The 14,164-nt window shown below is 38.4% G+C and overlaps 1 protein-coding gene across 6 annotated transcripts in view; it reads right to left on the reverse strand.

The window, feature by feature from the left end:
* The window catches only part of AFF3 (ALF transcription elongation factor 3), a 321,596-nt gene that overhangs the window by 121,294 nt on the left and 186,138 nt on the right, over positions 1-14,164 (reverse strand). For all 6 annotated transcript variants that reach the window (XM_090127339.1, XM_090127334.1, XM_090127329.1 and 3 more), the window contains 2 exons: positions 10,593-10,679; positions 4,284-4,320 (listed from right to left, as the gene is read on the reverse strand). In XM_090127339.1, coding sequence (XP_089983465.1) covers positions 4,284-4,320; positions 10,593-10,679 — 124 coding nt within the window. The remainder of the gene's footprint in view (positions 1-4,283; positions 4,321-10,592; positions 10,680-14,164) is intronic.

Genomic DNA, 14,164 nt, shown 5'->3' on the forward strand with positions numbered 1-14,164 from the left:
ACTGATGGATGTGTTTTCCTCTGCTACCTTTTAACGAGCTTCATTAAACCAAAATCCACCTGTGTCTTCTGAAAAAAATGTGAGAAGTGCTTGTGTTCATCAGGCTGTTCCAGTTGTTCCCTTGTCACTGACTTGAGCTGAGTGGGTTATAGACCAGCCTCTAACCCATTCTATGCACATGAGCAGTATGTATCACCCACTCATTGCTGCCAAAGTCTTCACACAGTTTTTGTATAGCATTGGAGTGTCAGCAATGGCTATATGGGGTGCCTCTTGAAAACTCGCTGTTGCTTTCAGAAGAGGCAGAGTTTTGCCACCAATGTCCTTCCACTGCTGTGCAGAAATCATCTAAAGCACTTGATCCAGATGGTGACCTTCTGAAAGTAGAGGTCTAATAAAAGGAAGTTCTGGGTAGTGCAAACACTTTGCTGTGGTGCTTGCATCTCATCCCCTCCTGTGGAAGAGTTTGTCTGTACCTTTTTTGTTCTTAAACTTTACTGAAAAGGCTGTGGACAGATCTGGTTGTCTTTAGAAACACCGTGTCTCTCTGTGGACCCCTAGCTTAAGGCACCTAAAATATAGACGTAAGCTAGGCAGCCACACAAGATAGAATACATCCAGTTCATAATCTCTAGGACACTTTTCACTTTTAACAGACTTCAGAAAACATATCCAGTTGATGAACCTGCTGGCTAGAAAGCTGTTGCTACAGTGTACATTTGTCAGCCTGGAGTCCTGGAGCTCATCTGTGTTATGGTAATTTGGAACAAGAAACCAACAGTAACAGTTGGCATGTATTCAAAGATTTTCTATTTGTAACTTAGATTTTTTTAATAAATGATGAATTCTTACCATGAACACACTGGTTTGTTTAAGTGTGAGGGGGCATATGGATTCCTGAGTGCTTTGCCAGCAGAGTTCAAATAAGTTCTACTTTCAGCAATGTGCGTTAATGTAGAGAGGGAAACAGCACAAGTACTGTGAGGACTGAGTGAAAAGGGAATCTCTGCGATTAGGCTAACTGGATATTAATGAATTACCCTACAGTAAGCATTTGCAGCTGCTTTAACGCTAATTGTCACTTAACATACTTCTTTGCGGAGGGGGAGGATGAAGCTTTTGAGGATGCTAGAAATGCATCACTCCAGCCTATTGGAGTAGAAAATCTGGTCATTAATGCTTTATCAGTTAGTACCAACTTTGTTCACACTTGACTGAATAATAGAAATATGAGAAATGTGTATAGACTAAGCATAGCTGAATGTCATAGATATGGTACTGATAAGATACTGGAAAAGCATATGTAAAAGGGAATTATCTGTCAGAGCAACTTGTTTTTTTTTTTTTTTTTCCACACTCACTCTTGGCTAGACCAAGAATTGTATCTCCATTTTTCATGTAACCTGACAAATGCATGCAAGCACCACTATGTGAGCACCACTGAGCATTTGCTGAACTAAATCCACTCTAGCTCTGGTTTGTTTTAATGGGCAAATTTGTGGGGTCTTCAGTTTTTCTTAGTCCAGTCAAATTAACAAAGGATATGCTACCGACCTCACCTCTTTTACAGGGCTGCTGTTAGCACACTTCACTTCAGCTGCTATGCCCTGTTTATGTTTTCTGAAATGAGTGTGGTCATGTGCATGTGTCCACTTACTGGAGTGTATGTATGTGCATGCTTCCTGAAGCAAATTGTAGAAACCATCAGCCCTCAGATCCTTAACCACAGACAATTCTTTGCTAATTTCTACTACATCTTATCATTGAATTTCTACTACATCTTATCATAGAATTTCTACTACATCTTATCATAGAATCATAGAATCAGTAAGGTTGGAAAAGAACACTAAGATCATACAGTCTAACCATCAACCCATGACCACCATGCCCACTAACCATGTCCCTCAGTATCACATCTACACGAGTCTTGAATACCTCCACTACCTCCCTGGGCAGACTGTTCCTAACATTTAAGAAAAGAAAATCAGGATGAGATAGGCTCATGTATTTCCTAATTGTTTTAAATACAACCAGATGGATACATGCAATTCTCTCCCATTTCAAAATAAAATTCAAGTGGAATTTTGTAGGATTTCCCTGCTGAATAGTGGAAGGAATTTGGGTGAATCACTCAACCTAACCATTATAAATTATCCTCTCTGGATAACAGGGATAAATAATACTTATTTTAACAGAGCAGAATAACTTCATCCATTAGGGGTTTTAAAATGCTTTCATTTCCTTGTAGGGGAAAGATGAGAGAAATGCAAATGAGAAAGACAATGTTAACAGTTGAAGTAAAAACATTGCAAATGCCAGATTCAAGAGCCACTCCACAGAAGACATGGTGCAATGGGGAATACCAACTAACTGAGACTCTGAAGATGTGCATTTGGATAATGCAGTATATAGACCATTAGATTTCTTTCCCATATGGAGCCATTTGCTAGCATTGCCTCACATCCAGATCCTTTTTACTTGAATTTCCTTTGGGTTTGTTGTACATGACTGATAAGGTCTGTCTCCTATGCTACCTAACTGTGCTTTATTTTGTGACTTATTTTCATATCCTGTCAGGAATCCTCATGGATACATATCTCAGAGGTAGTTAAATTCCTCCAAAATGTTAGGAGTTGTGACTTGATGTCAGACAGCAACCCTAACATTCAATACCAATGGAGGAAGTGTTTCTGCATGGGCTCAGCCATTCTTTGGCATGGTTGCCACTACAGCCAACCAGGACCAAGTGCAGTTCCAACCCAGTGGCAGACATACATTGATTTTGCTGAGCAGAGTGAATGAGGAGATAAGAAGAAATTTGGAGGTACCAAGGTGTGGGATTGCTGATGGGGGAACTGGCAGTGAAATGAGGTGAAATGAGCAGAGCAAAGATGTAAAGAGGCAGAACTGCTTTTTTAATTCACAGGAGAGCAGGTTTCATTAGATCTGCAGAACAACTTATTTTATTAAAGTGCTGCAAGAAGGAAATAAATGAAATGGAACTAGGATCAAAGCTATCCAAACACTGTGGCCTCTGATGTCATGGTGAAGCCCACAGCTCAGCTTGTGTGTTTGTCATGCCCACAACTCTTTGCATGTTTGCATAGCCCTCTCCATTATGGCCCCTTTGTGCTTCCTTCTCTCATTACTGTATTCATTATTTTCTGACAGAACCTCATCCCCTTTGCCTGTTATTATTTCCTTATTGCTGGTCCTCGCAGCAATATCAAACTGATGCTGGCAATTAAGTGACACCACTGCATGTTTCTTCACAACATCAACTTCTGCCTGCCGACCTTTCCCTGGCAAAGAGCTGCACAGTTTTAATAGCCTACGTCTCCCAGCCTTGTCTTGCTGGATGTATTCTCTCTCACGCAGTGGGTGACCAGACACTTTCAAAGCCCTACCTACCAGCTCAGGGCATTTTTCATCTTCAGTCACAGCCTTGTAATTTGCAAACAGGGCTCTGTGCTGGCTGTCAGGTCAGGAAACTAACAAAATAGTTCTTCTGGTTGAGATGATTTTACGTTGAGAACAGGGCAGGATCATGTATTTTTAATATGCAAGACAACATTAACAACAGTCAGAGGTGTCAGGGGAGAGGATTAATACTTTGTTTTATGGAACAATTCAATCTTTCTTTTCAATCCAGATGCTCAGTTGTTTGTTTGTTGTTTCTTTGTTTTCATTTTTCTAGCTAGAAAAGACCTACTGCCATATGGTCTTTGAGGCATCATTTGGTATCACATTGGCAAGATTTGTCTATCTTTTCACAGTGCAATAGTCACAGAATATACCATTGCCTATAAAAGATAAGTGATCATTTTTTCTGCAGTCTGGATTTGGCAGTGCCCTTTCCCAAACAACTGGTTCAGCTCTTCTCTGGCATTTTAGAAAAGCCATTCTTTTGCTATTTCAGTCTTTTCCAACAACATAATGAAATAGCCATGGGTCAGTGGTCATGGTGGTGATGGGCTGATGATTGGACTAGATGATCTTAGTGGTTTCTTCCAACGGTAATGATTCTATGATTCTATAAGTGAATCTTTTTTCTTTTTCTTTTTCTTTTTTTTTCTTTTCTTTTTTTCTTTCCAATCCACCAAAGATCTGGTGTTTGAATAGCTGCTCTTGAATTCAGATCCTAACATTTGGCTAAAAATGAGTACTGGTTGCTCAGGCTCTGCACTGTACCAGTCTACTCCTGTTTTCTTATTAGTCCCCTGGTTTTCACAGTCATTGTGATTCCCTCCACCCAGTGCAACCATAGATGAGTTGGTACTTACTTGTATTGCTGTGTCCTGTAGATCCCTGTTGTGACTCCTGCAATAATAATAGAAAAGGTATACTGTATTATTTTTATGGCAATATTTAGCTGCAATACTTGCTTGAACATTACCTTAACAGTACAAACAGCACTGTTAATTGATCATTCTGTTTAAAAGTCATTTTCAATTACAAGAATAAATCCAATGTTGTTTTGAAAATGCTTTAATCAGAAGGCTTGAAAACTTATTTCACAACAATCCTCTAATGGCACAATTCCTTGTACAGCTATTGCCAGTCTCCTGCTTACTGTTCATTTATTGATCAACCCAAACTCGTCTATTATTTTCGACAAGTTTAGATGAGAAGATAGAGGGAAGACCAATACTGTTTCATGGGCCATTGGATTCCTGAAGTAGTAGCACAGCTGATCTTTGCTTCTTACATGCTGATATTGGCAGCATTGGAGAATGGAAATACACACTTTAGTTCTGGGTCCCTGAGATTCCAAGGTCAACCTTGTATCACAACTGTAATATTTATGAATATGGTACAATAAATGTTTCTTTGTCACACATAAATGTTCAAACATTTTAATCACAGAATTTGTTTAAATTCATAAAAATTAGAAAGAAACATATAGGTACAATGAAAATAGTTATAGAATCTGCAATGAAAATGCATTTAAATTGAGGAAAAAATAAGATTACAAGGAGAAGAAGCAAAGAAATATATTTGTTCATCTGAATCTGAAAAAAAAAAGAACAGTTTTGTAGGTAATGGTATATGAGGATGACATCAAAATTCTATGAAGCGAACACCTGGCCCTCAAATATATCTGGTGTCTCTCAATCTGATCCATGCTGACCAACACAATTTTCATTATATTCTATTTTTACTTCAGCAGATATATTGGGTGCTCTGCTAAGTTCTTTGAATACTTTTTGAGAAGTTGCTGGTAAACAGCCTTTCATTAAAACTTCTGAGTCAGTTGTTTAAATTTTCTTCGTTTTAAATAGTTCTCTACTATCAGAGGCAACTCTTACATATGAAAAGCTTGGGCCCCTAGCCTTGTGTCGGTGTTACAAGCACATTACTATTTATTATTTTATATTTTTGTAAGCTGCTCCCCTCTCTGCCTCTAATTGAGATCTTAGTTACCACAAAATCAGCCCAGAATAAGCTGTTTGAAAACAACCTCATGTGCATGCTGCAATGACAACAGTACAGACTGTTTTGACAGGCATCTGCAGCATGCATTCTTGGTGAGCAATGGAACCCTGAAGAAGATCTGTGATCCACAGCAGATGAGTGATGGGCCAGACACACAGCCAGAAACAGGAAGCTCTCAATTATCTGTTAGACAAAGCTGGTATCTGTATGTCTCTGCTACACTATGAAGAAGCAAAGCAGTTGAGAAATCTGTAGGTTTGTTACAGCTTGGAACCCAGACTCCAGATTAGGGTGTTCTTAAATTTTAGAAAATAAATAAATAAATAAATCCAAACTAATGCGCGTGCTTAAAGATATCACTTTTTTACTCTTTATCCAACTTCTGTCTGTGCTACCTCCTCTCTTGTTCACTAGGCCTCAGATAGATACCGCCCATAGAAAACTCCCTGGTAGAGATCTGAGAAAAGGAACTGCAAGTGTCCAGAGAAATTAAGAATAAGCTGCTTGATTAAGTTAAAATTTTGCTGTGTGTCCTGTAGAAACGTGGTTTAGGGGCCCAAGTGTTTGGTACCTCCAAATGGAGGTTGGCTGAAGAGAGGATTTTGAGGCCTCCGGGGCTTCGCTGGTCAAATCCCCTCCAGCTGCACTGTTTGCTTTGGAGCGAAGACTCTCTGGATTACATGGCCAGATTCTATGTACAGATTCTATGGTGTAACACACATCTGCAGTTCAGTGACACCACATGCACTTGACATGGGAGAAATCAAAATCTGGGACAAGTATTAGGAGTTCCTACTTTCATCTACAGTAAAAAAATATCTGTACCAGGTTTCATATGCTAACAATAATTTTTCAATAATTTAAAATTTCCAACTTTTGACAAATTACCTCAGCATTTTATGAATGCTTCTGATGGAGGAATATTAGAGCCTTTTTTTTTTTTCCAAGTGGCTGAATATAATCATAAGATGTCAGAGGCAGATCACAGTGATAATGTAATGATACACACTCTTGAATTTAAATGTTGTTCTAGTAGCCAACCAGGCTGCCAATAAAAGTAGGTTCTTAGAGCACATTCAGTTTCAACAGTAGTGAATTTTTGTAACTATGTGTGGGGAAATTGTTTTCTGTTTTGGGGAAGAAAGTTATTTGATGAAGATATCCTTGAGTTTGTGAGATTATTTGAAACTGCAAAGCAAGGAAATTGTTCACTCTTTTACATTTTCATCAGCTTCAGAAAGAATGCACCCTCCCCTTTTAACTGTCTAGCATGGTATATTTCCTCTGCCATTGGCTCTGCTTTATCTCAAATTTCACATCAGCAAAACACAGGAGTTATAACATTTTCACATCTCCTTTTAACTGATTCTTTAAAAGAAGTGTCTTCATTTTCAGGAAATTATTCTAAATAAAAAGACTAATAAAAATACTGCCGTGATATAAAGAATATTCTTACTGATGTAGGAAAACAATGTTTTGTGTAATTTAAAAAGAAGAGGTGAAGTCCTCACTTCTGGAGTTTTTCATTTTTTTTTCCTAATGCATTTACTTCATCTTGTTAAAATCAACAAGAAAGGAAAGAGTAAATGAGTTGGGCACTGAAAAGACAACATTATTATTATAATTTAGCTTCTGAGAATAATCAATCCATAGTTTTGTGACAAGATAGCAATTTTCCTGGGGTGGATAAATTAATTCTCAAGTAACAAAGTGATGGCTGATCCTATAATATCACACACACATAAATAGAAATCAAACACCTGATCGAACTTTCAAGACATGAAATCACAGTAAAAATGAAAAAAGAGAGCAAAGGCGGCAGCAGAACTAACGGCACTTTTTCCCTCACTCTGGAATAGAGAATTAATGTCTGAACATGAAAGCTCATTCACAAGCATCAAGTGAGCTCTTATTTACCAAATTTAATTATTCATTTAAAGTTTATTTATTAAGATGTTTTAATAAAATTACAATCAAATAATGCCTAGCCATTTGTTCATAACAAAGTGTGACAGAGATAGGAGAGAGGAAAGCACATGCAGGCTGTCACATCACACACTGATCCAATTATCCTTAAGCTTTGAAAAACAAGGAATAAAGAGACAATCACTGCTCCTTCCTACTAAATTCAAGAACACAAATTAATTCCACAGAGAAACAAAATTCAAAGTTAGCAACGAAATGCAACTTTATGCCCTCTATTACATAAAGAACACTTCCCTACATGTGCTCACCCAGCAGCACAGTGCTGAAAAACCTACTGGGCAGTAGCCAACACTTCTAACTTCACATTGGCTTTCTTTTCATTCCTGTGGATTAATGCAGACCTCCAGCATTAGTGAGGTCTGATTTTGCATACACGTATAGCATATGCACATACACCCTCCCATCCACAGAGCATAGACTTCTATGGCTGGACATATCCACATGCACGGTTTCAAAAATGCAATCCTGTTGTATTTGTGACATATAAAACTCATTTATTAGTTTTTATTACTAGACAGATTTCAAAATGAGTCCAGCTATAGTTCTTGTGGCCTTTGCAACTTTAATAGCCTAATTAATAAATTTCAAGTTTCAAGCTGTCAGATCACTGATTACTTGAGTCGTAGGTGAAAAGTAATTTGGTAGATACAGAGACTAATGATGCTGGCACTCATTTCTTATAGACAGAAAAGTAAGAATGATTTGCATCCTTGCAGAAAGGTAGGAGTCTTACAAGATCCTCATTCCCAAGACTGTGAATATCTTTATATCTGGAAACATTTTCTACTAAAGGGTTGTAGCCTATTTACTCCTACAGAGTAAATCTGAAAGATGCTTTGCAAATGATCTGAATTGATGTCTCAACACTTCCATAAAGTCTGGAAATGTATTCACAGTACCATTCACTCAATGGAGAAGGAGAGATGGAGAGAAGGAACCAATGCCCTGAATTTAGCCTTTTAGCCTTTTTGCTGTCCTCAGCCACTGCTTGACTGACAGGACTATCTTTCTGAGTAATGTGCCATCCACACAGCATAGTGTGTGGTCATAGTGTAGTTCTTAGGTTTCAACTTGGAACAGCTATATAGCTCATCTATAGGAAAGCTTCCTAGGAGCTATGGAGCTATCTCCTATGAGATCTAAGAAAGATTTTTCACTACATTTTGTGAAAAGTAGTTATTAGCTTATGAATATTTTGAAAACGTGACTGAAAGATTAAGAAACCATTATTTGCATTTTGGAGACTGAAAAACAGATGCCTTCTTGAGCATGCAACCATTTGGGTCCAGAGGAGGTGACAGAAATACATTTTAATTATTTTAAAATATTAAAAAGAGACAGTGTCTAAATTTATCATGTTTTATGGCCAGTAATGCAGGGTTTTTCTGAGAGGAAAATGTACTTCTAGGTATTTCTTCACTATGTTATGTAAAGTACTCTATTTTCTGACAATGTAGGCCACTAAGGACAGAATAGAGTGTTGGTATCATTATATTACTAAAGTATGTACATATACTGTTAGATGAAATCTTGTTGATCCTAGGCTTAAATAAAATGGGAATTCTACTTTGGTAGGAGAAAAGGCAACCAACTAGAAAAGGCTTTTTAAAAATGAATGGTAGATCTCTGAAACAGCTCCACAGTTCAAGCTATCAGATTATTTCCCACAGAGATGGACGAACAGGCAGAGAGAAGATGAGAAAGTCAATATCAGCCATTATTCACATATCTTAGCCCTATAGACCATGGTTCTGCTACTCCTGTATTTATCACAATACCTTTAGTAGTGAGGAATTACATTCATGATGGTCACACACATATGCTGATAGGGGCATACCTTGCCCATATACATCTGCACACGTGCTATCTGAACACACTGAATGGTAATAATTGTGGAAGAAACTGCTGAGTTGAAACACCACTTTGTTTTTGTCATTCACATTTTACTGGTTGATAACTTGCTGATCCATCTCCTGCTGGACTTACTTTAACTTAAGAAGTCTGTAGTCTGCCTCTCACCTTCAATCAACTGTCTGTTTTCATTGAGGAAAGACAGTGAGTTATTTCCTTCTGTTTTTCTTCCATAACATGCCAGAGATGTTTTGGTTTACACCCCTGGTACTTCAAAACCATGGCACTATCATCCACGGCAAAGCAGTTTTACTGTAGGCAAACCTTGATGTTTTCTTGGCTTTGTGGTTGTAATCATTCTGTTCACTGAATTCTGAAGAATGGACTAACAGTTACCAAAGGAAGTTGCTTTAACAGTAAAAAGGCTATAAACAACATCAGTATTATATTTCAAGCTTGAATACTTCATGACAAATGCTTGTGGCATATAAACTGTATATGATGATACAATGAGAAATTTTTATTGGCATTTGCATAGGAAAGCTGACCTCCTTCCCTCCTGATTTACCAAGTACAAATAATGTGGTTTCCCCAAGCTTCTGCACATAAGCTTCGCTGTGCTATGCTGTATGCTTCCAGTGATACACACACAGTAGTGGATGGAGCTGGTTTCTAAGGATCATTAACAGAACCAGAGGCACTGGTCCTCTGGGACAAGGACACTGGTCCCCTGCTCCTGGACTTGAACAGGCAAATACTTCACTGGCAACTGCTTCTGTGGCTCCTCTGGACACCTCTGCATTAGACTCTGCCTCCAGAGCAAATCTATTCCCAAAGCCAAGTTGGTGGCAGGGCATATCTACCTGCTCATCAGCCCCCAGATACATAGATCAGTGTATCAGCAAAGTCTATCTCAGCCCTTGATGGCTTCAGTGAAGCCAAATGAAGTGGGAGCAGCGGGATGTAAGCAGAAGCTTCTTGACTTACTGCAACTGTGTGTGCTCTGAAGTATTGGTCAGGAGTCTCAGCAAGTGCCCACAAATGTCACCACATCTGGATACCCCACCAGGGATGCCTGTATTTTTTCCCTAAGGTGAGGAACCTGTGACCAACATGTGAGGGTTAGTGCTACTGCCAGAAAGTATGCAAACAAGACCATGTACTGCTGCAGAGGCTGTAAGCAGGAAAAGCTAGAGGATACTGGCACATGCATGGCCAAGGTTATCAGCACTGCATCAGACTCAGTCCAGAGCCATACTTAACCAGAACTCATGTAAGTCATATTTCAAAGTGCAGGCTGCACCTCTTACATCTCTTACCTTGTTTGGAAAGGGAAACTTGCTTTGCTCTGCCTTCCCTGGTGTGTGAATAGCCGACAGTGGTGGAGGCCATGAATGGGTCATCTCCTGAAAAACAATATTGTACAGCAAACTGTATTTAGGAAGTCAGTGGAATAGGAAAAAATAATAGTATATCACTAGCATGGATATCTGGGTAGAGGAATATGTAAGTTACTGTAACTTTGAGGAAATGCCCAGTTCACATATAATCTAGACAATACGTGAGCTACATTGATTTTTATCTCAGACTCTTGAGAGCAGTTCTTAAGCACCATTTCATTTTCCTGAATAGTTAATGCATCTTAAGTGCAAGAAGTTTGATTTTTCTGACAATCAGCATCCACGTTTTAATCATAAGATGTATTCTGCCTGGTGAGAATAATAGAGGAATCTTGTTTTTGCAGTATGGGAACAGAAATCTCAGTTTGTGATCAAATAATGAGGTACATCCTATGTACTAATCACAAAATAGATTTCACAGACAAGGTCAGAATGATAAATGTTTAACACTTTGAACTTGCCCAGTGGTTAATTCCTACAATTTTCTTTTTTATATTAAAGGAATTGAATAAGCTCATAACTGCCATTTGTTTGTGTTCTGCAGGTCATGGCCACGCAACAAGCCCTAAGTGAAGTGTGCTGCTCTGCACTTTTGCCTTCCACTTTTGCATTTTCAAAAGACATCTTTTAATAGCTAAGAGATGCATGGAGTTTAGACTTGTATGCAGTCATTCCTGACCCAGACTCAGGTAGCTGGCAGACACACCTTCAATGCTGTTACCAGTCAGGGATGGATGAGTTAGTCTCTAACGCAAGTCTGAATTTGGGAAGGAGGGGGCTAAAGTGTGAATTAAACACTTCAGATAGGAGATGATTTGTTAAGAGAGAAGCTTCATATTCCTGTCTAGTGTAGGCTGTTGTTTTTTTTTTGACATGTTTTTTTGACATGTTCAACAGCAACAGCCATAATATTTGGTACACAGCAACTTAACGGAGTTAATATGAGAAGCTATGTGAAGCACGACAACCCCGAAGAGTCAACCCACAAGTTTCAAGAGCTGAAGAGGAAACCTCATCCTCCCTAAGCAGCGGGCTCACTGACACTATCAAGAGTTTGCCCAGCAGATGCTCTCCTGGTTTTTTCTACCATTATCTGACTCTGGAATGGCTTCTCAGCAATATTCCAAGGGCATGTGCTGAGAACTATGACTGCTCCCAGCATAATACCAGAGTTGTATTTCCATGACTCATTTCTAGTTTGAGGAATGTTCTTGTTTGAAGAAAGATGTGGGTGAATCTATCGCCCACCCTTCAGTAGTGCTGATGGAAATGCTTCCTGACCCTGCAAGCACTGAGATGGGGCATTTTTCACACAGAAGGAAGTCTCTGACTCTTCTGCCAATGAGTGGTTCAGCCCTTTCAAAACAGTTTGTTAGTAATAAATGTCACCTTTAAAGCATTCTTGATAAACAGTTTATTTTCTAATAAAAAACTGCAACTTTTTCTTTTATTTGAAGCAAAAAAAATGACATGATTTATTAGATTTCAGTAATCTACGTGGATACCTCTAATCAGAGCATCATCTGGTTTGCAGTGTCAGTATCAGAACCGCTTTGCTTTTCAGTTATTTGAGGTAGACTGTTCATCTTATGACTTGCTTATCTGGTAAGTGGCAGCAATAGAACTATAGAGTACATTTTAATGCACAGTAAGTTCTTTAAACACAAGCAAGCTGAAACACCGGCAAGCAGTTTGCCATTTGAAAGGGAGCAGACCTAGTGCTACAAGCACCTGGCATAAGTGCTATTATTTTCAAAAGATGAATTACATACTGAGAAATATTCCAACTGTAAGAGTTTACGACAGTAAATTGGCAGAAAGCAGAGTTGCAATAGTGACATTTAATCCTAGGGCTGTGATCTAAAAATGGATTTGTTTCTCATCCGTTTTTCTCTGTTTCTCTTTCACACAACCATTTGCTTACTTTCTAGAAAATGAAGTGCTGTGTGCACAGACGAAAGGCATTTTTACCTGTAAAACTCCATTCCCAAAGTGTTTTTCCCAAGAAGCTGAAGTGCTGAGCCCCAAAGCATGTCTAAGAAATAACCACGTGGCCCTTTCTTTTGAAGGGCAATGCCTTATGTTACCTCCGTCAAGAACTGGGCCAGCCAGACTGGGATGGGAACATCTAGTGGTTTTGACCTAAAGCCATCCTACTTGTGAAATACACTGCTCAGTGCTTATGATTTCCATTTGCCCAGGCAGCAGTTCCCGTAGGTTATACTGTGGCTGACCCCCACTGTCACCTTCACGGAAACATCTTCTGAGAGGTCTGCTACGTGCCGTGCAGAAACCAATCTGTTAACAGAGCTCTTCCCTCCCACCTTGCCTGCCCAAGTCTGACAATGATACCTTCATCCATGGAAAGGATGAGAAGGCTGATTAAAAATAAGGGTGACCTTTCTTTTTGACATGTCAAAATCTTTCATTTCTTCTTTTCTCCAAGATTATTTCTCATCCACACTTCAATGAAAAATGGCCCTAATAGTCTTTTTTTTTTTTTTTTTTCTTTTCCAGCTAGCTTCTCTTCTTTCTTTTTACTTGCAGCTGTGGTACGTAATAAAGTTTTCTACATAATTTAAATTTAACGTAACCATTTCTGACACAAAGTTGTACTAATATCACTGATATTTGCCATGGTTAATAATTGCTATTATCATGAATATCTGAATATGATTTTATCAGAGTAATATGATGAATTCTGTTCATATGATTTATATATTGCTACCATTTGGAATTCAGTCAATTTAGAAATGAAATCAGATTAGAAATATATATAAATATAAAATCAGAAAACACTGCGTGAAAAATATCCACAAATCACAAACTGTCTCCATTGAACAATGGTAAGTTTTAAATCCAGTAAAATACTTTTTGAACAAAGAAATATTAAACTATGGGCACAGACTCTTTCTGACTGCCAAGAACAGAATTGCAAAAAATAGGAGAAAAGACTGAGATTTCCAGCAACTTCAATGGCAAGCAGAAACAAGTGAAGAATATGTCCTTGTGCAGCAACCTTTGTGATTTTAGTCTTTATCTGCACATATCTGACACAGATTAAAAGCATGGTGGTATGTGATTGTAACAAGATCTTTTTTCAGTACACAGTGTGAAATGCTTGAAAAGATAAGACCAAGAGGCAACTGTCTAACTAACCAAAAAGGACTCAACTTTTAGTGTTAAAATAAAAATTCATGCACAGCTGCTCTTTTGAGGTCAGCTAACCTATCTGCCTCTGGTGCTTGGGATTGGCATAAAGCAGCCACCGGCCTGAAAATAAGGTTTCAAATGTACTGATGAACGCCACCAAAAATTTAACTTTGCATCAAAAGCAGGTTTTTGTTTTTTTTAATCATAAACTGAACAAAAAATAATTCTGAAGCATCTTGCACTGGATAATGTTCCAGCCATTATAAGATAATGGGCTAATTTTAAACAGATTTAGATATTTCTACCAACTTGATTGTGTTAACCTTTGAGCCCTGGAC

This window comes from Phasianus colchicus, chromosome 1, assembly GCF_987193195.1.
Source record: "Phasianus colchicus chromosome 1, bPhaCol1.hap1.1, whole genome shotgun sequence".
In the NCBI taxonomy this organism is placed as follows: Eukaryota; Metazoa; Chordata; class Aves; order Galliformes; family Phasianidae; genus Phasianus; species Phasianus colchicus.